Source organism: Centroberyx gerrardi, chromosome 10, assembly GCF_048128805.1.
Source record: "Centroberyx gerrardi isolate f3 chromosome 10, fCenGer3.hap1.cur.20231027, whole genome shotgun sequence".
Lineage (NCBI taxonomy): Eukaryota > Metazoa > Chordata > Actinopteri > Beryciformes > Berycidae > Centroberyx > Centroberyx gerrardi.
In genome coordinates this window covers 22,003,372-22,027,499 of record NC_136006.1, presented here as the reverse complement: position 1 = coordinate 22,027,499, position 24,128 = coordinate 22,003,372, and the positions used below count along the sequence as shown (strand labels likewise).

Here is a 24,128-nt window from a genome sequence, read left to right as displayed (position 1 = left end):
TTAATAGAAGACCAGAGAGACCTATTCTCTTCCCTATTGTGGGGCAGATGTGTAAAGCTACGCCTACCATGCCCTGCTAATAACATACATCGCATTTCTGCAGCCCAAGCCTTCATCTAGCTTTCCATTACATGCTCTATTCACCTAACAACTGTCTGTTCAATTCGTTCTCTTTACATTTGGTCTTTTATGTCCCCTCCTGGCTCCCATACGCTGAGCCAGCGGTGGGCCCCAAGGTGGCAAATTGCAGCCATTGGCTCGGATAATGAATGCGATTTCTTAATTTGTGCCTTTATTTTGCGGCGGCGCGCCACAATGGGCCGACATCACAAGTTTGTCACTCTGGCACAACAGGTGCCATGGTAACTGACAATGCAGTCTTGTTCCCGCCGTGACCTACCCGCTGGGAGAAAACAGAGACTTCACAAAGACAACTCATTTCTCGCTGAGGAGCGAAGAGAAAAATTGGCTTAATCTGTTCCTCTCACATTACTGCATCACTGCTGAGGTGAAATATCTGTTAAGACTAAAGCTCTCTCTCTCTCCATTCAGTCCCCCGGAGACTCAATCACTGCCCAGAAATCCATTTTATGTATGTTCTTAATAATACACGAGTGAGACTTTGATGGATGTGTCGGGGGACAGAAGATTTGTCTTGGGGTGTGTGTGTGTGTGTGTGTGTGTGTGTGTGTGTGTTTGTGTGCGCGTGTGGCTGCTTGCTCTCACATGTGCATCATGTGCAGCATATGAATCCTGCTAAATGTGGAACAAAGCCATATCGACCCAGTCGGTCGTTAGGTGTCCATAAGGCAAAATTCCTTTGACAAACTGCTGTTTCCAACGGCAAGAGGGAGGTATAGGAAGACAGGCGACAGCTTTTCAATGCCACTCCTTTTCTGGTTTAAATAATTCATGAAGCTCTGTGTGCGCATGTGTGTGTGTGTGTGCGGCTCTTGTAATGGATGAATAGCTTGCTCATCGAAGTGGCTGCAGCGTGATTGTAAGGTCAAAAGTGTACGTGGCTCAAGGCCTACACATTACCCGGTGTTTAGACATGTGATTACCTTCTGTTGCTATTCACAGGCTCCTGCTTCCTTGAGTGCCACACATTATTAACAGAACCAGGAGGCAGCGCCATGTTTACTGCACGATTGTGTCAGTGCGGTAGATACATAAACACACATTTAGGTATACACACCGAAACACATATACATTATGATGAATACAACTACCCACACAACCAGTAACGCATAAAGGACACAGAAATGGCTGTATAAAAGTGTTTCAGCGCGCGCACACACACACACACACACACATACAGACGCACATTTCTCCAATCAACACTCCAAATAACCTCTCAAGGCTGGAACATTTTGTCTGTTTCTGTGCGCCATCAAAACATAAAACTACACTTACACACACAGCCCCACATACAAAAGCGCACTGTCACAGTCTCATAGAGACAGCATGCACTCATACACGTGCCGCAGTTATACTTGCAGATGACATTCTGTAATTCTTGGAAGTTCTTGGCTTGCCCATCTGAAGTGACTAAGTGTTGTGAAAAAAGAGCCGGCTCTGCACACTGTGGCGACAGGGATATGATGCAGGATAAGGTGATAATGCATGTTAGTGAGTTGGGGGGGGGGGGGGGGGGCAGGAAGAGGGAATGAAGAGAGAGAAACAGAGACAGAGGCGTTGAGGCTGGTGGGGAAATTTGGTAGCTGAGAGGCTGAATACTGTGAAGGGTGCAGCTACGGGTGCTGGGTGCTGAACAACTCAGATTGAGATCAAGGAGCACAGCATGTGTCTCGCAAAAAGCTCCAAAATGTAAGCTTTTCAGATACTGAGAAAGTGCTTGATAGTCCGATTAATCCCCATGATCTTGTTTTTACATTTTTTAAGTATTTTCAGTTGTCTGCCTTGGTACCACCATCATTTTATTCACATGCAGGCGTGCATTGGCTGTCTATTGAGATTTCTGCTGGGCACTGACAATTTACTCCCTAAACTATGAATTTTATAACCCTCAACTTAACAAAGAAATATTGTCTATACAAGACCAATCAAGTCTAGATTCTCAGATACAGCTGACATTTTGTTTTTCAATGAAATACAACAAAGCAGGAGCGGAAATTGCTGTGGCGTAGTCTAAAAAATCTCCGATATTAAAAGTCCATTTCTGCTAATGTGCTTAAATGGGCCCCATCCTGCAAAGCGGATGGCACAGCTTGTAACTAAAAGCAGGCACTCCAAAAAATCTAATCTAATGGAGAAAGGTGATGAGTAAAAAGATCAAATCATTCTCAAGCCTGTGAACAGCGGCAAAGCAGAGACAGGTGCATACAGGACAGATACTGACTGATGTTTATGTATGTACTGTATGTATGCATGTATATAATGTCTGTATTTATGTGTGTGTGTGTGTGTGTGTGTGTGTGTGTGTGTGTGTGTGTGTGTGTGTATGTAGGTATGTATGTTAGCAGGTAAGTAGGTATGTAGGTAGATATGTATGCATGTGTAGTTTGTGTTCATGTGTGTGTCCTTGTGTCTTTGTGCGCATTTGTAGCAGGACAGCAGACAGGAGGGTGAGTAGCAGTAACAACCAGCACATCAATACTGTGATATACTGCAGTCAATAATACTAAACATCAGCCAGTACAGACTGTTCACACAAGGACAGGTGAACTCAACGGCAGACAAAAGGCGCCTGGAAATGTATTGTATCACTTAGTGCAGCCATACTAATTACCGCTGTTCGATCAAAGCAATACAAACCGAAAGAGCGACAGCCAAACAAAATGGTAAGACAGAGAGACAGACAGAGACAGACAGATGGAAAGACAGGTGGATAAACAGCTCGACGGTTTGGATGGATGGATGGACTGGCAGATGAATAGATAAACAGATGGACAGACAGAAAGGCAGACAAGACTGGTAGTCTACTGCTCATAAAGGCTGATAGATAAGGAGACAGACAGACTTATAAATAGACCAGTGGATAGATAAACAGACAGACAGGCAGATAGACACAGTGGTGTGCTTGTTATTCTCCTGCTGCTCCTGCAGAAATGCTTCAAACAAATTATTTTTTGGAGGTTTGGAGGTCTGCCGAACTGCTTTTGTGTTGGTGTGTGTGTGTGTGTGTGTGTGTGTGTGTGTGTGCCATTCAAACCTTGAGATATTGCTGGTTGAAGCTCATTTCAGACCTGATGAATCATTTGGCTGAGCTTTACCAGCCCCAGGCTACAACTGGCACACACACACACACACAACACACACACACACACACACACACACACACACACACACACACACACACACACACACACACGGTCCTTCTGAGATGCAGAGATTTATCTCCACAGCACATCATCTGTATCACTCTGAGCCAGCGTTTGTGTTTGTGTGTGTGTTTATGACAATCTACGCACAGAGATTCATGCCGATTCGGTTGACCAGCAGGTGAGCATTTCATATCTATGGTCAGATACCACAAATAATAAATTGATAGGTAAGTGAGAAGCTGGTGGCAAGCTCTCCTTCACACAAACACTCATTTGTTCGCTCCACTGCCTGATACCTGACTCTGACGAGAGAGAGAGAGAGAGAGATTGGGGATGTAGTGGTGGATAAAAACTAAACTAAGCTTCTCCGCCTTTTTAGGAAGGAAGGAAGGAAGGAAGGAAGGAAGGAAGGAAGGAAGGAAGGAGGAAAGGTGGGGCGGGAGGCTGGATGCGGAGGACAAAGAGGAACAATGGTTTTGGAAAGCCAGAGATAAGACCTGACACATGGGAAAAAAACAGCAGCAACAGAGGGCAGGATGGAGAGAGTAAGGAAAAGGAGAAAAGGAAAGCAGAGAGAGATGAAAAGAAATGGAGTTGCCACTGCATGGAGGAGTGTCTGACAGACAGACAGACAGACAGACAGACAGACAGTAGGTGTTCCTGGTGTGTCAACATGACTGCTGCTGTTTAGTAGTGACAGGTCTGGCCCCTTTCAGAAGGTCAATTCACCAAGACAAAAGACTAGAGGCAAGAGGCAGGGACTAATGACTTCTCTGCCTCTTACTGGCCTTAGGGACACACACACACACACACACACACACACATGCACACACAGCTTCTTCTTAATTAGCGAGCCTTCTGTTTGACACGGCCAATCACGCAGGTAGCTGTTACTACTACACTCCGTCCCTCTGAGGAGCGCACGCCGCCCCTCGTGCGCCACTCGTCGTCCATCACAAAACGGTGATGAAAAATTATCGTTGTCTCGGCCGCTCAGACACGGAGCCACCTCATCGGTCTTTCAGCCCCGCCGGCGCTTCACCTCCATCCCTTCCCTCTATCCCTTCCCTCCTCCCTCCATTCATTCTCATTCTGCTTTTCCAGTCATCTGTACATGTTAATCTAATCATGGCTGGTCACTTAGGCAATGATTAAGTCACATGGTGTGTGACATGGAGACTGGCGTTAGCCTTCACCGTGGATGGAGGCACAATGGCTCGACGGCCAAATTGCTATCTCCGTCTCAGACTATGGGGTCACATTGGCAAGTGAAGGACGAACATCCCATCCCCCGTCTCCATCCTTCCATCCTCCTCTCTTCTAATTAGTCCAACCCTCTCTCATCCCTCTCTGCAGTTAGTTTGGGGTACCCGCTGTTTTCTGGGACAGACACCACAAAAAGATCTTGACACTGCCATGCTGATTTACAATTCCTTGTCGGGACTGAAGAAAAGGAGGCTGTTCACACACTCGCATGCAGACACACACACACACAGAGCAGGATAAGCAAGAGTATCCACAACAGATACAAACACAGAAGACAATACATTTCCCAAGACCTTTCTTACAGAATCTGTCACTCACATTCATCAAATCTAATGGGGGGTGACTTGTAAGGCCAAAAGGTAGTAGTAGTAGCAGTAGTAGAAGAAGAAGAAGAAGAAGGAGAAGAAGAAGAAGAAGAAGAAGAAGAAGAAGAAGAAGAAGAAGAAGAAGACAGACATGCAGAGAGAGAGGGAGAGACTCTGATGTTCCAGCGACAGGCCAGCCCAGCGACACCGTTAATATTAATGAATGCAAATGCAAACAGTCAAGACAGTCTTGGCTTGTCAGGGAATGCTACCTACTGCCTCCCCCTCCATTTACTGCTGCTAAATATTTCATGTTCCCATCCAGACCTATCTGTCAACTCTGAGTACTCTGGTTAGGTCTGAGCCATCTGTCTGCTCGGCGTAGACTAGCAATGTCTGGCCCATCCATCTCTCCCTCTCTCCCTATATTCCCTTTCACTCTCCATCTCTCTGGTTCTCTTTCTCACGACACTCCACGCCGCTCTGTGTTGACTAGTTATGCCTGAACCATCCTTTTTGCTCTGTCTTGTTTCTCTTTTTTCCACCTTTTGCTCTCTTGATAATGTGTGAACAATCCATTCATCTGTGTAGACTAGTTATGTCTGAACCATCTTTAGATAGATTGGTAATGCCTGAGCCATCCATCTCTCCACTGACTGCTTATGTCTGGAGGGTCCTGTTTCTTAGAACTGACATCAAGGGCTTCTGTTGGACCATTTGGCCATTTGGAGCGTTGGAATCCATTCAATCGATAAAGCTTTTGTGTGTGAAATTACAGAGGGATGATTGTTAGAAAATGTACAATAAATACAGACACACACATACACACAAGCAAGCATACACTACAAAGGTTCGACATATCTCCCAGAAGCAACACTCGTTTGTGTATGCACATACACACGCCAAGACACTCCAACATACACAACACAAATACAACGGGAAATCAAAGAGAATGGAAGCGAGAAAGAGAGATGCTACAATGACCCTCTGTAGCCCAACTGCCTTCACTCATGCAAAATGAGCATCAATGAGCATGCCTGGTTCATTCACTGTCAGCATAGCAAAGATAGAAATGTACTCATTCAAAGACTTAAGTGCAAGGCCATTCAATGAGCTTTTAAGGCATGGCATAGATTTTTGTATGACACATAACTAAGGTTACCAAACACATAGACGTGCACACAGATACAGATATAGATACACACACACACCCCGCACAGAAAAAGCAATTTCTAGTTGCCATGTGTGTGACGTGTGCAGCCTGATGAGAGATAAACGGAAGGGGAGCACGCTGTGGAAGAGAGCAGATTGAAAGATTGGCCGAAGATTAGAATTTGGTGTTCCTGCACTGAATTCTTGATGAGTTGGAAGAGAAGCAGGGGAAGAGTTGAGAGCAGGTCACCTCAGTGTACTGGCATTGCAATATCAACACAAGACGGAAAACCACAGGCAACATATTGTACAAACATTCAGAAACATACAGCAAGGTTTCTACAAAAGCTTCTAAACCGCTTTAATTATTATCTGATAAAAGGAGCAAAAAAAAAAAAAAAAAGGGTGATATTCCTGCAAGAAGCGGAAGCAGCACCCCGTTCTCACATAACACTGGCACTGTGGGACCTAGTTGGTTTTGCCTGTCTCCAATTTACACCATTTGCATCGATTTCACCTATCCTCCCGTTGTCAAATCAGTACAGGGACACAAACAGCGTAAATATACAGTCAATCATTGAGAAGCTCCCTCAGATGGCCTTATGGCTCAGCTGTCCAATAAAATATTCATCCAACACAACACATAAAGCGTGTGTTTCTCATGTATGTGTATCATGTGTCTCTCTTTATGTATACAGAATCGATGATTCAATGCACGTAAGATACATTTTAAACAGCCAACAATTCTATACAATTCGATTCAGCCTTGACTCAGTGCAATACCATGTGGTGTTATAAACATATGCGATAGGATACAATGTGATTCAATATATTGCAAACAGTTCCATTTTACTTCTTCAATACTTTGCCATTGGTTGCAACAGTCAACTCAAAATAATCCTTTCAAATAGACACTGGCTTCAGTAATTGATTGTGATGATGCAGAGCTGTTGGTGAGTGGATCATGGAAGAATATTTTGACACCTTTTTTGTCACTAGCACTACTATTGCTGCAGGAGAAGAGGGGCAAGCAGCGACGCTCTCTCCCACAGTGAGTCCAAGTCAGAGGTACTACCTGTATATTTCACTGCTACTCAGCAGGTTTTGCATATTGCACTTTTATCAAGTTTTCCATCTGTCTCATACACCAAAGTGGGTCCACACTTGTGATTTCTAGGTATTTGGTGTGTCCTAAATTTGCTCTCCATCCAGACAAAACAATAGTCAGAGGAGCACAGAAGGGGGGGAGGAAAGTTTGTTTTCTTTGAGCAAATGGCAGGAGGACATGTGAGAGGAATTTCATGTGTCTTTCATATCAGGCTTTTCCGATATCTTTTTTCCGATAGCTTTTCCGCATCGATTTAGCTGCAATTCCCCCCCAAGTTTTTCCCAATACAAGCTGTTTGAGTCGATGCAGCCGTATCTTGCACATTAAGCCAAGTGCATCGATTTGTATCGGTGAATTGTCACACCCCTAGCCCATATGTAAGAATATCAATGTGTGCATATTCTCTTTAGGCAAACCAATACAGCTGAAAATTAAAGAAACCTCAGGGAGAAGGGCATATCCAAGGAGATCCAGTGCCCCCTTAGGTAGTTTGGGATATGCCTGGAGGACCTAACGAGATTAAGGACCCCAACCCTGACAATACAAACTTTAGCATTAGGTCTGTGCTGTCATGCTGAGAGCCCTATTGAGACAGGCAGGAGGAGTGGAACCATACAGCGCCACAGCTGCTGCTGCTGCTGCTCCGGCCCTACGGAGAACAAAGTCATTACTGTCCTAATGGCTCCGGGGTAAGCCTCTCTTCCAAATGCCTCCTATGGATATGGAGCTTCCATGAGGGAGATCCAAGCCAAACTAAGCCAAACTTACACCCTCAGAGCCAAGGTCTGTCAGCTCTGCTTGAATGAGAACAGCAGTGCAATTAGACAATCTGCTCACATACTGTTTGGAGGGTTGAGATGGAGCTGTTCATATTATCTATAGACCCTAATAAACAGTATATCAGATGATTCTCAGGATAACACTGAAAATGGACCAAGTGACTCTTCCTCTTCCTCTTCCTCCTCCTCTCCACAGTAGGCCTGCAATAGCCACAAAATGTAGTGTTTGCCATTTATCAAGCTATAATCAAATTGGTTAAGTTGCACAATGCCCAAGGCACATGAACAATTTGGATGAAGGAGAATCATCCTTTAAAGTTTCTCTCATCAATTTGATACAGTAATTATATAATCATATGACTCTTCTAGGCTATAATAGGGAACTGGTAATAACACAAACGGCTTGCGGCCACAAGTGCATTGCACGGACACACACACACACACACACACACACACACACACACACACACACACACACACACACACACACACACACACACACAATCTTCCGATCCGAGGGCGGATTCACAAGTACAACCAATTAGTTTGACAGAGGAGGGCTATGGAGTTAGGGTAGCAGTCAGTCACTGTTACATCTCCCTACAGCTGGCAGGGGCAGAATGAGAGGGATGGGAAGGCAGAAAATAAAGTTAAGACCCATACTGTACCGTGAATGCATGAACACAGACATTTACATATCTTGTTTGCCTCCTCCTACAGAATAAAGCTGCAAATTGCAATGGTGCAAGTTGAAAATGCTTTGAATGAAACACTGACATCTCCTTTCATGGTGGTGACTGATGTTATTATTACTACATTTCCTCCAAATGTATGTTTTCTGTGAGGTGGGCTGCCTGTCAGGGCCCCAGTACGCCTACAGCGGAGGGATTAATAACAGCAGCAAGGATTTGACCAAAGCAGCGCCATAGTGTTTATTGAGCAATGTCTCTATCCACAAGCTAATCCCTCACCACACAACCGTCTAATTCAGAACACCGGAGGCATATGCATGTGAAGAATGTCTGCCTGGTGTTTTCTTCAACAACCGTTGCATTTGATCAGTGGGAACAGGAGCCGTTGCACAATCCTAGCCTCAGACTACCCAGGAGAGATGAAGAGAAGAAAATGACACGGAGAATAAACGAGGCACAGAGATAGTTCAGCAAAAACACTGGCTAGATTTTGGCTTTGGGATCTATTTGTTTCTAATTAAGCATCAAGTAAAGCCAGTCTGTCTTGTGCAGTAACAGGTGCATCCAGCCTTTTTGCAAGCAGACTCTCACTGACCAGCTGCCATTCCCAGAGCCATGCCATGGAAACCGGCATTGTTCTTCTCGACAAATATTGCTCGGCCCATGGATCTTTGATGCCAGACAAGAGAGACAGGCCCGTCTCCTTTTCCAAAGTCAATATTTGTTGCGACTACACAAAAAGCAGGAAGAGATGGCCAAATGCAGAGTAGTAGTGGGGCTAATTATCCCATATAATGGTCATCTACCAATCCATAAACAACATGAACACACACTCAGAATAGGAGCATGCCCATTCACAGTCACACGGACACACACATATACATACACAATTAGATTAAAGGGAGAGGGATGCTTTGAGGTTGAGATGCCACCCCCAGCCAAGCAGCAATGTCTAAAAAGGCTGTTTACTGTCTCCCCAGCCATCAGTGAGCAGGTTGGAGGTAGGGAGTGACAGTCCCCAGGCACTCGCTGCCAACTCCTGTTTGGGTCACTTGGCTGGGGCACAGCGTCTGTCTGTTTGACTGACTGACTGGTTGAGTGACTGAAGAGATTCTAACTCCCCCGCACTCCACCATCTTAAACTCTCCTCCCAGCCATATGGCATAATCTTTATTTTCTAGGCAAACCCTTTTCAACTCAAACGCAGAAAATATTTAGTGTTCCGCCTGCTTTACTTTTCCCTTTAGATTCCACTTTAAAGGGGTGTGTCCTTTAAAGTGGAATCTAAAGTTCAGGACATATGTTTGGTGCAGAAGGTCTGGTCGGGATGTGAGATGGATGGAGCTTATAAAGACAAAGGCCCCTTATGTCAGTAGTGGAGGTTTATCCCCTGTATTAATGACGAAAGACAGAGGCGTGATTAAAGCTGGCAGAGTACTTCATTTGCATTACTTCATTACTCCACAATTCATCTGGTTCATATGAACCAAAGGACACGTTTCTGGAGAAATTGAAGCGCTGCATTAGCTTTGGCCTCTGCAGTGTGCACAGCCTTGCTGGCAGAGCGAGTCAATTTCTTTGGCCACCAAGTTCAAGTTCGTTTATTTATATAGCTCTTTATCACAAGCATGTCTCAGAGGACTTTACAGAGAATGTGTCTAGCTAGATCTAACTAAACACAATCAATAGTGAACAAAATTATATAGGACAAGCATAGCGAAAAACACAAGGTAGGCAAGAGCAGATTTTAGCAAGCCGCCAGTATGTGATCGTCTGCAATTGGTCTATCATACGATTGGTGGTGTTGACTTGTGGAAAAGCATCTCCATTCCCTATTCCAGTTGATTGTCTTTGCTTACATCTCCATGCTAACATCTCGTGGTCAGCTTGGTTGCCTTTTTAATGTTCATGCACCCCAAATGGTGTGGATTGTTAGTATATGAACAATACAAAGCTGTAGTGAGTATACACACATTTGTATGCTGCAAGATGTTCGACTGTGGTTCGATTTCGGGCAAGTTGCTTTTGTTGTAAGTAGCCTATTCTGCCGCCTTACCAATACACACAGTACATTGTAGGGAACCATGGATCCACGTAGGCACAAGTCAGATACCTGTGTGATTATTGATGACATGACACCAGCGCCAGTAGTAATTAGAACCATTGATCTAGTTGGCTACAGGACATATGATCAGTGATGTGAGTTTTAATTAAGACAAAAGAGAGGCATGCTTTCTTGCTCTAATGTTTGCTTGAAATAATGATGTGCAGAAGAAAAAATACTGAGTTTTGGAATGCTGTGATTTCAATTTTTCAGAGAAAACTAACATAGGCTCAGAATAGTGGGTATCCATTTCAGCAGCACTGTACTGGGTGTTCAACAGGGCCGCCTCTCCGATCCTCTCAGCCAGTACCTTCCTCCTGTTGCAGGTCTCTCTCTCTCTCTCTCTTTCTCTCTCTCTCTCTCTCTCTCCATACTCCTCATAACTCTGTGTCCTCTTCTCCTCTTTCTGTACGCATATATTTGCATCTATGACAGAATGTCATCCCAAGGCTATAGGAGGGCTGTGTATCCGTGTGTGTATGTATGTGTGTGTATGTGTATGTGTGTGTGTGTGTGTGTTTGCATCAAGGGACAGGACCAAGCCCTTGGGGACACCGAGCTCCATCTGGTGCATACAGAGTCCTGTACATCCCACAGCATCCCACTACGTAACTCTTATAGCTGTGACCAAGCACAAAGTTGGGCATCACGCAATGAAACAAACACACAAAGGCCAGTAAACCAAAGCCTAAACAGGATGAGTCACCAGCCATTTGTAAGACAATGTTCATATACAGTCATCTTTGATGAGCTAGAACAAACAGCATGTCAAACTAACACTGATGATTGTAATGTTTTCTCTATAACTCCAAAAATGTGGCGTGCAAATAAAAAGACTCCTTCTTTTTACCAGCAGGCCTTTAGCCACAGAGTGATTTTAGAGTGTCAGAGGGGGAATGGCTTCCACCTCATCAGCACAAACTATACAAAAATACATCCCCCTTATGAACAGTACAGTTTAATTGCAAAGTGGAGTTCCACACAGATCGTACACAGCCTTTAGCGTCCAGTTCAAAGTAGCAAAGGAAACTGTCTTTTCCCCTCCCTGCTCCAGCACTGCTGCTCTGCCTCAGAGGTTTACCCCCATATGGCTGTGTATATGGCTGGAAATTAACTAATTACTGCATGGATGGAAGCCAGGGTTTAAGGCCGTATGGCTGTATGTGTGTGTTAAGACTACAGCGTGTTACAACGAGGGATTGGTCTCTGATGCCCGAATGCACAGCGCACTGTAGTGCTTCTCCATGAGTGGCAGGTCAGACCGAATGAGACATTCAGGAGGGAGGAGAGGCAGATTTATGGAAGTTTAATCGTAGGAATAATGGAGGTAGGCATAAAACCCTGGCTGTGAGTGTGTGTAGGCCTGATGTAGATTTCCGGAGCTACTTATTGCAACTTCAACTAGATCTGTTTTGTGCGTAATTGTAAAAATCCAAGCCCGCAAGGCAACATAAAAAACAAGGTTTTAGGAAATGTGTTGTGAGAGGTTACGGCTTGAAGAGAATGTAATGTCCATGCTACACTTTGGTCTCTCTATTTGCCCTTTCCATGAGGCTGTTACTGAGTGGCAGGTCCTTTCTAATCTCCTATAGAGCTCCCAGGGTCTAATAAACTCGGAGCTCGGATTCAGCGACTGCCCATTTGGACATATTACTCTGGACTTGTCTAATGCACCCCTTGTCGCTTCGGCTTCATCACCTTCATTTACTGCTATTACAGTCCCTGCCTCACTCCATCTCATGCTGCAGACTCTTTCTTTTTTTCCTCCCCTTGTTTCTTACGCACACGTTGACATCTTCACTAACCACCTGGTTTGGAGTCTATTTCTGTCCAGCCCTGTCTGCCTCTCTTCCTATCTGTCCTTTCTATCTGTCTCTCTTCCTGCCTCCCTTAAACTGTCTGACCGCTCGCCCGGCCATGTGCCTCCCAGCCCAGCTAAGACTGAAAGAATTGCTCCAAGTGCCCTCAACAATGTTCAAGTGAAAGGCATCGAGGGTCTAAAATAATTCAGAGCAATTGCACACAAAATTAAATAATCCCCTGTGGAGAAAAGGTGAGAAAAGACATCTTGACATTTTAACACCTCTCTCTCTGGCTCATTTCAAGAGCCCTACAGCAGCGCTTTGATCCTTTCTCAGCCCCATTATAAGATCTTTTGATTGACTGTAGAAACACTGTTCAATGCCATGACTTCTCTCCCTATTGGCCCTGGGTGAATATAACCATTACACAGAGGTGCTGTTGGCAAACTATGATTGAGCTGCTATGTAGCCCAGTTGGTTGGAAATGTGTGTTTTCTTTATTAACATTGTGCAGGTTCACCTCAGTCTGGAGCAATCAGTACTGAAAGGTTACGCAAGAACGGCAACGAGAGGCAATTTAGACCAGACAGATGCAATTTATGACAGAGGAAGAAAGAGAGAGTTCATAAGCAAATTATGAGAGATAGTACTCATGAAACTAGACAACAATACAATGCTATACGCACTGTGTGTGCAGTAAGTTCATAAAAGATAATGGGCTTTTAAAGGCTGATATGATTTACCATGGCAATCCTATCTATCCACTACTCGCTTTTAAATATTACCATATCACAGTCTTACCTACAGCACTGCTGCGCTACTCTGGCAGTCACTTACAGTTAGGGGATGAAAGCCTCCATATTGATTAGCTTGAACACTCTTTAAGCAGACAGTGATTGTAAATAATAAATGAGTGTTTGGGTAGCTATTGATCACTGTTCCCTCTGCCTTCAGAAATGCAGCCTAGCCGCTGCCCAAAGACTGGTGAGGGGGAAGACTGGTGTGTGTGTGTGTGTGTGCGTGTGTGTGTGTGTGTGTGTGTGTGTGTGTGTGTGAGAGAGAGAGAGAGAGAGAAAGAGAGAGAGAGAGCTGATGTAACTTCATCATGGATGGCTGGTATTGTCCTATGTGGAGAGATTTCTTGACGCTTGGCTAAGCGATGTTTAATTTTCATCCTTACACCATTATCTTATACTGTCTCTCTCTAGTCCGCCTGTCCTCAGTCCTCAGAGTTCTCAATAGTGAACATTAGCCGTCTGTTACAGAATTAATTCAGTGAGGGAGCTGAGTTCTCTCGCCATTGATTATCAACTTCATAATCAGACTGCAGGCGCTGCGTAAGTGTAAAAGGAGACTTTTAAATTGAGAAATAATGAAGTGAGCTCTCAAATAAAGTCTGCCATCTAGCCATTATGAATGCGTTGAAGAGCTTGCCTAATTGATGAGCTTATTAATTCTCCTCCCCAATCACAGTTCACATGAAAAATAAAGCAGGCTTCATATAATTGTATGAGATATATAATAGGCAGTGCAATGTGGCACAGAGGTCTCGAGTGGATTCCTGCATGTGTGAATATATTGTGTGTGTGTGTGTGTGTGTGTGTGTGTGTGCATTGCATATGCATCTCCACACTGATGCTTGACAGTCGCTAAGCCAGCTGCAAAAAGGGGGGAAGGAGAAGTACCTGCAGCCGTGTCAGAGGTCATCGACCGGAGAATCGAAGGAGTAAAAACAACATGGTTGCAGGCATTCCTCCTTCCATCCCTCCATCCCTCCATCCTTCTCCCCTCTCCCTCTAACCATTGATCCCCACTTAAACCCCAATCAGTCCGTCCATCTCCCTCTCTTAAATCTCCCTCCAATATCATTCTTCTTCCCATTACGCACTAACATTCATTTCTGTCATTTCCCCCCCTATTCTCCACCCGTTCCTCTTCATCCCTCTTCAACAACATCCAGGACTCTCCCCTCTTTCTTTCTCTCCCTCTGGATACCTATTCTCCAAGGCAGCCTCTCTCTCTCTCTTGCACTCCCTCTCTCTCTCTCTCTCTCTCTCTCTCCCTCTCTCTTTCTCTCTCTCTGTTGTCCAGTGGTGATAATGAGAGGCAGATTGTCTGTGACCTGCAGCTGTTGTCCTGCCCTGGGGAGTGCTGGGCTACAGTACAAACACAATCACACTCCATTAGCTCACCACAAACTATTAGCTTTAATAGTACGCCACACACACTCTTGGAATGATCATGAAATATCTCTTATGAATACTAATACCATCTTGTGTAATGTGCATCCACATCATGTCTCAGCGCATAAAACAGTCTGTAAGTAAATAAAAAAGAGCAAAGTTTATCTGCTTTATTTTCTCATTTCGAAAAACACTCAGGTTTTTGTATCTGATGGCACCAGTAAAAGGCAAGGTCAAAATTAGAATAAGCGCTATCAATGTGTAGCCACTCTTAATAAATGTATCATTCACATTCATACACCATCCGCGCCTCAAGTGTTTTCCACTCACACAGCAATATATATTTGTGCTGACAATCCAGACCTATAAACATGTTCCACGCAGTATTTCACATTAATCTGGTGCCACAAGGCCTGAACTGGGAAATCCACACTAAAACACAATTCACATGTATGGAATTTATTCCAACAAGAAATATCCACCATTTCAAAAGGGGATTACTTTTACAAAATGATTGACTGAACAATTCATGGTACTTTTATTATTTCAGTGATTTTGGATATCTCACTCAATATTTGTGAACATGACCAAGTCTCTCCCAGCGCCAGAATCCAGACAGCCGTGACTTTAATCTGTGATGTTATTACGCAGCACTTCCCGAGGCTGCACCACTGATGATCTATGGGAGGCTCGCTCTGTGGACTCATATAATGTTTGGTCGAGCTTTTATGCTGAATTGAGCTTTATTTCATAGCAGTGCTAACAGTTCCGCACCAAGTAATATATCCATATTGCCGGAACATGGCGGCCCTGGGTACTGTTGCTGTGTTATTCATAGTCAATAAAGCAGCTCGGGAGAATCTTGCTTAATAACATCACAGATTGCAGTCTTGGCTCTCTGTTTGCCTCTAGCTTTGGGACAGACTTGTTAATTTAGACAAATCCTGACTCAACTGTCCACCGGAATGAATTGTGTTTTAGGGTGTTTCTTCCTTTGAACTGGAGTGTAGCTTGCTAACACCATATAGAGTCACTGGGTGACAGAGCAGAGGCTAAGCCATTATCACAGGCCTATCATTACCATCTGTCCCTCCCTGAGGAGGAGCCATCAAGGGGCTCAGGCAGCAAGAGCCACAGGGGAAACACACACCTGAGACGGGACAATGCTTCACCGCTAATCTGTGCTGTCAAACATACAGATACACACACACACACACACACACACACACACACATAAACTGGCACAGGTGGTGACAGTGTTTCTCCTTGTAGCCTAAAGCCAATATACACTCATTTTCTTGCTTACACACACACACACACACACACACACACACACACACACACACACACACACACACAATGATACGAATAACAAGAAGATGGGGTGTGGGGGGCAAGTAAGGGAAGATTGAAGGAGGAAAACAGGAGTGAAGGATGAGGGGAGGAGAAGAGGGGGATGTGAAGTAATTTTACAGTTATCTAAGTCTCTGGGGGAGAGAGAGAGAGAGAGAGAGAGACAGAGAGAAAGCAATGTACCTTACTCCTCCTTAGAGTAGAGGAAACGGGCCTGGTAGCAGTGTGGATACTATGTGTGATAAGGCTTGGAGGGGATCTTGCCTAGGAGTCTGCAAAACTGGTGCAGGACTCCACTCTTTTTCAACTACTAGAGCTTTTTTTTGCTTTCCTTTTTCATGCTTTAACAAAATGAACCCTCCAGGAGTACAAGTAACACCTATATTGATTTGATAATAATTAATTTACTGAGAGTGTGGGAGCCTTTTCTGAATCCCTGACATTTGTGCAGAATTGGCAATCCGAGGACTGAATTCATGTTTTTCAGCAAATCCCATTGTATTCTATTCTGAATGCTTGAAAATAGAGAAGTCTAATGGATTAGACTGTCTGACACCAGGCTGAGAGATACACAGACAGACAAATGACGGGGTTCATTCAAAAATACTAAAAAAAACCAACTGAAATTCATCCAGAACTATTTCAAAAACACAGATGATTCTATCCTCAAACGGACAACTTTTTGTCAGCATAGGTCTTAAGATGACTCATAACTTCAACTGTAACCCATAATGTGCTTTATTTTCACGCCAGGAATCATTCTGCTGGAACTTTTTCAAATCTCCAACAGAAGCGTGAGAGAGGCAGAGTGCTGGTCCAGACGGGCCCATGTGATAAGCAGGGTTCAGGCTCTAACCTGATTATGGCCGAGCCAAGACCCACTCAATTAATAGGGCCGATTGACTCATCTAGTCGCACACAGCTGCTGCCTTTTCTAGGGAGTGCAGCACCAAATGAACATTGATTGGACTATGGATGAGGTTTATAGTGACTCTCCAGATCTATCTTTCACCCTCTCTCTCTCTCTCTCTCTCTCTCTCACTCACTCCTCAGTCCCCCCCCTCTCATTTCCTCATATTATCGAATTCATAATGATGATTTTAATAGGAACCCTGCAGGAACACACTGATTACGTTATGATAATAAATAATAAACATATATTCACGTCATGTGGTGTTCAGTCATTTATCAGAGGTGTTTGCGTAAAAACATTTTGTGTGTGTGTGTGTGTGTGTGTGTGTGTGTGTCCTTGATTCACTCCCTTCACACCCTGCTGTTCCGAGGGGTGTCGGCTACAACATTCGTCATAGGGGGGGTCTATAAATAATAAACCTTTCATCTCTCCAAGAGTATGATTCAGAGTCTGTGATGCCTAACTACACAGTGAGGCAGCAATTTGAGGCCTCATTTAAGGTAGGTGCTTTGCCGTGTGTGTGTGTGTCTGAATCGGTGTGTTTGTGTGTGTACAAACATGCATGCATGTGTACCATGCAAAAAATCCTTTCTACCAATCTCTTACCTCTTATTTATTTCTCTCATTTCTTTTCTTAGCACTTCTCACAGCAATAGTTTCAGCATGTCATTTCAGGGCACTATGACTCTAAACCTTGCACTTTCTACTGCCAGTTGCTTGTAATGTTGATGATCCAGGAATTGAAGCTTATTCTACCGATGCACTCATCATAAGTCACTCTGGATAAGAGCATCAGCAAAACACCTGGAGTGTAAAATTTGAAATTGTCCTACGTGAGATAAATCCTCAGTGTAAACTCACTGTAACAGTGAAATGTGCCTGCTTTGACATTTGAAATGGACGCTTTTCAACTGGTGGATCAGATAAGACAGTGTGTGTTCAGCATGGTGCTGGTGTGTGGAGGGTTTGCGGTTTGAGCCAGGCTGAGGTCAAGTGCAGAAAGCAAAGAGCTCTTAGAAGCCAATGACCATCAGTCACAGACGTACAATTGTGTGTGTGTATGCGGGGGCAGAGGCGGAGAGGGGTGGAGCTGAGTGTGTGTGTGTGTGACAGAGAGGTGAGAGAGAGGGCAGCTAGGGGTTGGGCTCGACCAAGCAGGATTTGATATTTGGTTGCAATAGTGAAAAATGCATTAATCAAAAACCTTTGAAACTTGATGCTGGTCTTCATTTGATTTTACTCTGTCTTCCTGCACTAAACTTGGACCTTAAGGGCCATAGAGATACCCGAGTGCAATGCTGATGTTAGCAGATTCCACGTTCATTTGACTGAGACACATAAAACAGCGTGGCGCAGCGACACAGACGAGCTGATAGTCTTCAGCGGGAGAGGATGAAGCTCTGCCAGGCATGGTTTCAGCAGATATAAGTGGCTTTTGAGTGTAATGATGATTACCTTTTTTATTCATGTCAAAAGAAATGCCCTTCACATACAGACGCATGCACACACGCACCCACATGCACTGGCATGCACCAAGACACCCATGTAGCCTCCAGATGCGCTCCCACAGACAGGAACAAAGCTGACCCCCTCCTTGATTCTCACTTAAGCTTTGGAGGACAGGCACATTCTGCCTGGGACTAATGTCACACCATTTCAAAACACAAAGCTGCATTTGTTTGTCACAGCCAGAACTGTAATGGCTTTATATTTAGCTAGCCTGAATTCCCCTCCTCACACAACAGGAACTACACACACTTTCCCACCCCACCATCCTACACACACTCCCGCCCTCCCCACACCCACATTCCCCCCTTCTTTTCCTCCTCCTCCTCCTCTGACAAGCCGAAAGGCCACGATGAATTCTTGACATCTATGCGAGTTAATTACAATGACTGCACATCTACTGCTGGAGATGTGTAATTAGCAGCGGCTCAGCAAATGGAAGGCCTGTGTTTTAGCCGCTCGAGAGAAAAATAGCACGGATCAGACCACTTCTTTACATGATGAGGGCTAATCTACGTGAAAGGAAGTGGGATCATTTCCATTCTGCTGTTCGATGTGTGTGTGTGTGCATATGTGTGTGCTGTGTGTGTGTGTGTGGGACATGGTGTGGGAGCAGGGGTGGGTGTGTGTGTGTGTGTGTGTGTGTACGCATATTATGTATGTGTGCGTACAAGCGAGTGAGTGTGTGAGTTGTTTTCTATGAATAATGTAGGCTCTAAGATTATAGTGTTTGAGAGCTGGAGCATTTATACACACTCAGTGTAACATTACTCCACTGGCCCTAGTACAGTAACAGTAGAGGGACATGAGTGATGAACTGCAGCTCTGTACAGTACTGAACGTATTTGTTTGTTTGTTTTTTTCATCTTTCCAGGGAGATACTCAGATACACAGATACTGTGTTCTTATGGAGAGAGAAGAACATTACAACTCACTCCAGCAGCATAAACCACATTCAGCAGGCATAATAAAAGCCCTAGAAGTATAATTCATCTTGTCCAAGACTTTCAAAGTAAGAGCACTTGATTGCCCTTCAGATAAAAGCAAGGACCATTATAATCATTGTGGCTTTCATGCCTTATTCTAATGAGGAGAGAAGAGGAGGAGAGAGAAGAGGAGGAGAAGAGAGGACTTTAAGGATGGAAAGCCTGAGTGAGATTGGGATCTGCCTCTGAGCGTCTTGCTGCAGCGTCAGATAGTCCTTTCTATCAATCTGTCACACATAAATGGTTTAGGGAAGACACTGACTCGCCTCACTCGCAGACTCGCACCAGCTCCCATCGCATTGGATAACAAACGCAGAAGGAGAGACGAAGACCCAAACGCTATATAAGCGGGCCCGCTGCTTCTCTCGCCCGCCCACATCCCCAGCATGGGCCCCAACACACACGGGCTGCTCATCGCATCTGTTCACAACACATCCTCGCCAAAAAAAAAAAGAAAAAGAAAAACAGTCTGTACATCCCACCTCCCCCTCTCCAACATCATCTAAACGGTTTTGTTGAAATAGCCTGCGTGCTAGGAGAGAGATCGGAATAAAATAGCGTGTTAATTAACATGCTTATCAGACATGAAAGTGTGGAGTGGAGTATGCACAGACGCTCCGAGTAAAACAGTGAAGTGCGACGTCTCTGGTGAGGAAAAGAGGACTGAAGCCTCTGGACATGTGCGCAAAATCAGACACAATAGTGAATGGCCACAATGGTGCGCAATGGAAACCAACATGTGCGTCGCTCCCAGTCATAAAGCTACAAACAGTTGAGCTTAATTAAATTATTCTCCACAAAAACAGATTCTCTTCATGCGTTTACTTGTTTGCATCCAATAAAAAAATACATCTACAATCATCAAAAATGCGCTCATTATTACAAACCTGCACGACCAGATTATTTTGAGCAACACACTACGAACAACTGCCGACTCTTTATGCACATATCATATGATGTCTTATTAGAATAATGATTTAGTTTGTATTTCCCATAATTTCACAGCGTACCCCTCAGCTGCGCACGTTGACCATAACAACGACACATGGAAAGGTGCAGAGTAACCACGATACAAAGACATTTTGGCCTTTACATGGAGGACGTCACTTTGGAAATGGTCATCAAATGGTTATCAAAAAAGACCAACCCTTTAATAGGCAGAGCAAAAAGGTGCATACCAAACTTTTAAAGTTGTACCCCAAGGAAAATTTGCTATAATATTCCTATAATATTTATATAAGGACATATAGTGTGTCCGTGGTGCTCTGTGGTGAGTTTATAATGATCTTATCGTACTTTGTTTCTTCTTTTATAATATTCCTATAATATTCATATGAAGACTTATAGCTAACATGTGATATTTGTGTAGTGTCATTCTAAAATGTATTATAGGATTACTATAGTTCTTTTTCATGAGGGTAGTGGGGATCATCAGAGACTCAAGAAGAAGGGTCTATGCGCTGCTATTGGAGAAAAACGCAAAGAGCTGTAATTTGTTACTCACGAGTGCCATCAAAGCGGGTGGCGATGGTGTCCAGGAAGGTGTTTTGCGGGGCCAGCAGCCCTCTCATCACCGGCATCCTGCTCCGGGTCGACTGGGTCCTCCTGCCTCGGCGCCCCGGGGCAGCGCTGGACTCCTGTTCAGACCCAAAACCGGGCAGGAACCGAGAGGTGCCCGGTGCGCATCCCAGCCCCTGGAGAAGCGCACCGATCCGAGATACGCGCGGTGGCTCCACTTTGGCACCGCGGGGGTTGTGACCATAATCCCCTCAGTAGAGACCGGGCATTACGCGTGGGACGCACCGGTGGATCACCTGCGCTCCTTGCCACCAAAAAAAGAACAAACCTTCACAAGAATTAACTTCTAATTATAACACCAATGTGGGTGTATTTCTAAGAGCAAGTGCGGTGGAGAGCGAGGTGAGGATGGATGGATACACTGCAAGTTTTGGTGCTGATGGTGCGCGGTGTGAGCGCTATAGACGCAGCAACAACAAGCTCCTCCTCAAGTCTCTCTCTCTCTCTCTCTCTCTCTCTCTCTCTCTCTCTCTCTCTCTCTCTCTCGTTGCTTGGTTATCTTGGTTACTACTGAGAGCAGATGTCGAGTCACATGACACCTTGTGGGACTCACTCTTCCGAAGCTGTGGTCCTGTGTGAGAGTGGAGGTGGCCAGACAACAAAAGAGAGGGGGTGGTGGTTTTGGAAGGCAGTAGGAAGACAAAGCATTGGCCCATTGCTTCAATCTGGACTTCTGTGTGGAAAAATAAAACACAGCCCGCTCCAGGGAGGGAATCCTAAATGGGTTTGGGTTTGAATGAGGCAAGAAAAGCGCGTTGCGTGTAAATGTGAAAATACGAATTTAACACAAAGAAAATGAAACACTTAAATTTGTCATCAATTCAATTTGTGCTAAATTGATCATTCAGTACACACACACACACACACACACACACACACACACACACACACACACACACACACACACACACACACACACACGCACAAACGACAAATCACACTAATATTCCTAGTGTGTTTATAGTGACCATATCGCACTTTACAATATTTCATCCCATATGGTGTCACAATAATATTCATATAGAGACATACACTGTAGTGTATCCATCTAAGATGCATTATAGGATTAGTTCTTTTTCGTATAAGCGAACAATAAAAGATGACCTTCTTCGCTCTGCGTTATAAGAAAGGATCTATCTACTGTGTCTGGATACATCGCCAATAAGGTTTTCCCAGCAAGGTAAAACGATGAAAACCATCACTTTATTTCCTTGGCACACGTCGTGACCTAATAGCTTTAAAAAAAATAACCCCACTCGTGTCGTGACCTTATTGCGAGGCTGGTTGCTGCTGTGTACTGCGCTGTAATTACATTTGCTCCGCCACCCAACGAATAAAAACACAACAGCTCTTATAAAACTTCATGTCCATGAAACAATGACCTGGTGACATTTTGGTCACATTGACATAAGGAAACCCAAAGCAAGAGCGACATATTGGCCTATCTGGGGCGTTGAAAACAAAACAAAAAAACTGGAATCGTCTGAAGCAGTGGTTCGCAAAGTGGGGTCCGGGGACCCCTAGGGGTCTTTGATGGAGGTTTCACCATTATTTCACTCACTAGACTTTAGCACAATGAGAGCATGTGTCAGGACGACTGTTTTGATCATATGGTCCACTGCTCCCTCCCCAGTCCAACGTCAAATCATGACTAAAAACAGTCTTCTCAGATGGGACAACATCTTTTCAAATAGGAGACTTTGGTCTAATGCGTTCTGTTTGTGGGGCCTTGACATGAAAAGGTTTGGGAGCCCCTGGTCTAAAGGCACTGTTTCCCAAATGAGCAATTTAGTTGTCCGGCCGCCCCCCTGCCTGCTGCTCTCCTCTCCTCAGGACCACATGGCTCCAGTTGGAGACACTTTAAAGCGCTGTTGAGGCGTTATTGATGTCTACGTTGCATAGGGAGGTTCTGCCATCTTCTGGTCACACAGCGCAACCTTCAGGCTACACAGGCTCCATCAGATTGCCTTTATTCTAGGCAACATTTGTTTCTATAATGCTCTTTGTTCACATAGACAGAATATTAGAAAGGACCCTTGTGAAAAAGAACTATAATCCTGGAATAAATTGTAGATGGATCATCCAAATAATAATTGTTAATTTATTATGTTTCCATTTTTCTATTTACGGTGTCTGGGACTATACACATATCATAGCAAAACTATCAGTCCTAACTCAGAATATATTGATACCATAAGTGATAAAAACAAACAAAAACAAAAAAACGTTAATGTTTTCAACGTTCTCAGCCTATTCGACAGCTGCGCTGTCTGGATCAATATTTCAGAATTTACCAGAAACCTCACCAAACCTCCATGCTTAAAACACATTTTACTCTTATTTTACGCACGATCTTTTGATGTTGCAGAATTAATTGCGTAATGATAGGCCTGACATGCCTTCACGGGGATGTTTTCAAAGGAATACAATTTTGACGAATAGTTCATACAACGAACTTTCCAGCATAGCCTATCCTATGCTACTGCAAGGCTTGATTGGAAATAAGTTATAAACTCCATTTGTAAAGAGTACATTTTGCTAGACGACAAAAACATTGTGCTAGATCTAGGCCAATCACTCTCCCAGAGCAGAATGGGTCCGTCACAGGAAATATTAACTCCCCCTTCAGGTCTGTTCTAGTCCGATTGTCAGATAAACGGGGCACATTGCACACATTGCACAACGGTTTGCTCCAGCATACTTTGAATTATGGGTCGACTTTAAGTGCAAATTGGAAACGGTTCAACTGAGGCAGAGTGCCGGGGCGAGGATGTTCCGTGCGCCAGAAGGTCTGCGATTTGGAGGTCAGTTCTGCATAAATCTTCCCAAAACTGTGTCAGTGCGGACATTTGAAAATCTGTCAGCTTGTAGCCTACCAGCCTGTGTGTCTGTGTGTGTGTGTGTGTGTGTGTGTGTGTGTGTGGGTGGGTGGGTTTGAGGGGTTACATGCTTACAATTCTGCCATTGAGCTGAAGTATAGTGAGTGAAATAGTAGGCCCACTGAAGTTAAAACGATTTCTTATTTTGCTGGAACTCCCTCAAAGACCCCTGGTGGTCCCCGGACTTCACTTTGGGACCCACCTGCTATAGCCACAATGAATTCAAAGGAAACTT

The 24,128-nt window shown here is 44.3% G+C and overlaps 1 protein-coding gene across 1 annotated transcript in view; it reads right to left on the bottom strand.

The window, feature by feature from the left end:
• The window catches only part of kcnh3 (potassium voltage-gated channel, subfamily H (eag-related), member 3), a 107,341-nt gene extending 86,325 nt beyond the window's left edge, over positions 1-21,016 (bottom strand). Inside the window, exon 1 of the mRNA XM_078285937.1 lies at positions 20,941-21,016. Coding sequence (XP_078142063.1) covers positions 20,941-21,016 — 76 coding nt within the window. The remainder of the gene's footprint in view (positions 1-20,940) is intronic.
• Positions 21,017-24,128: the final 3,112 nt, after the last annotated feature.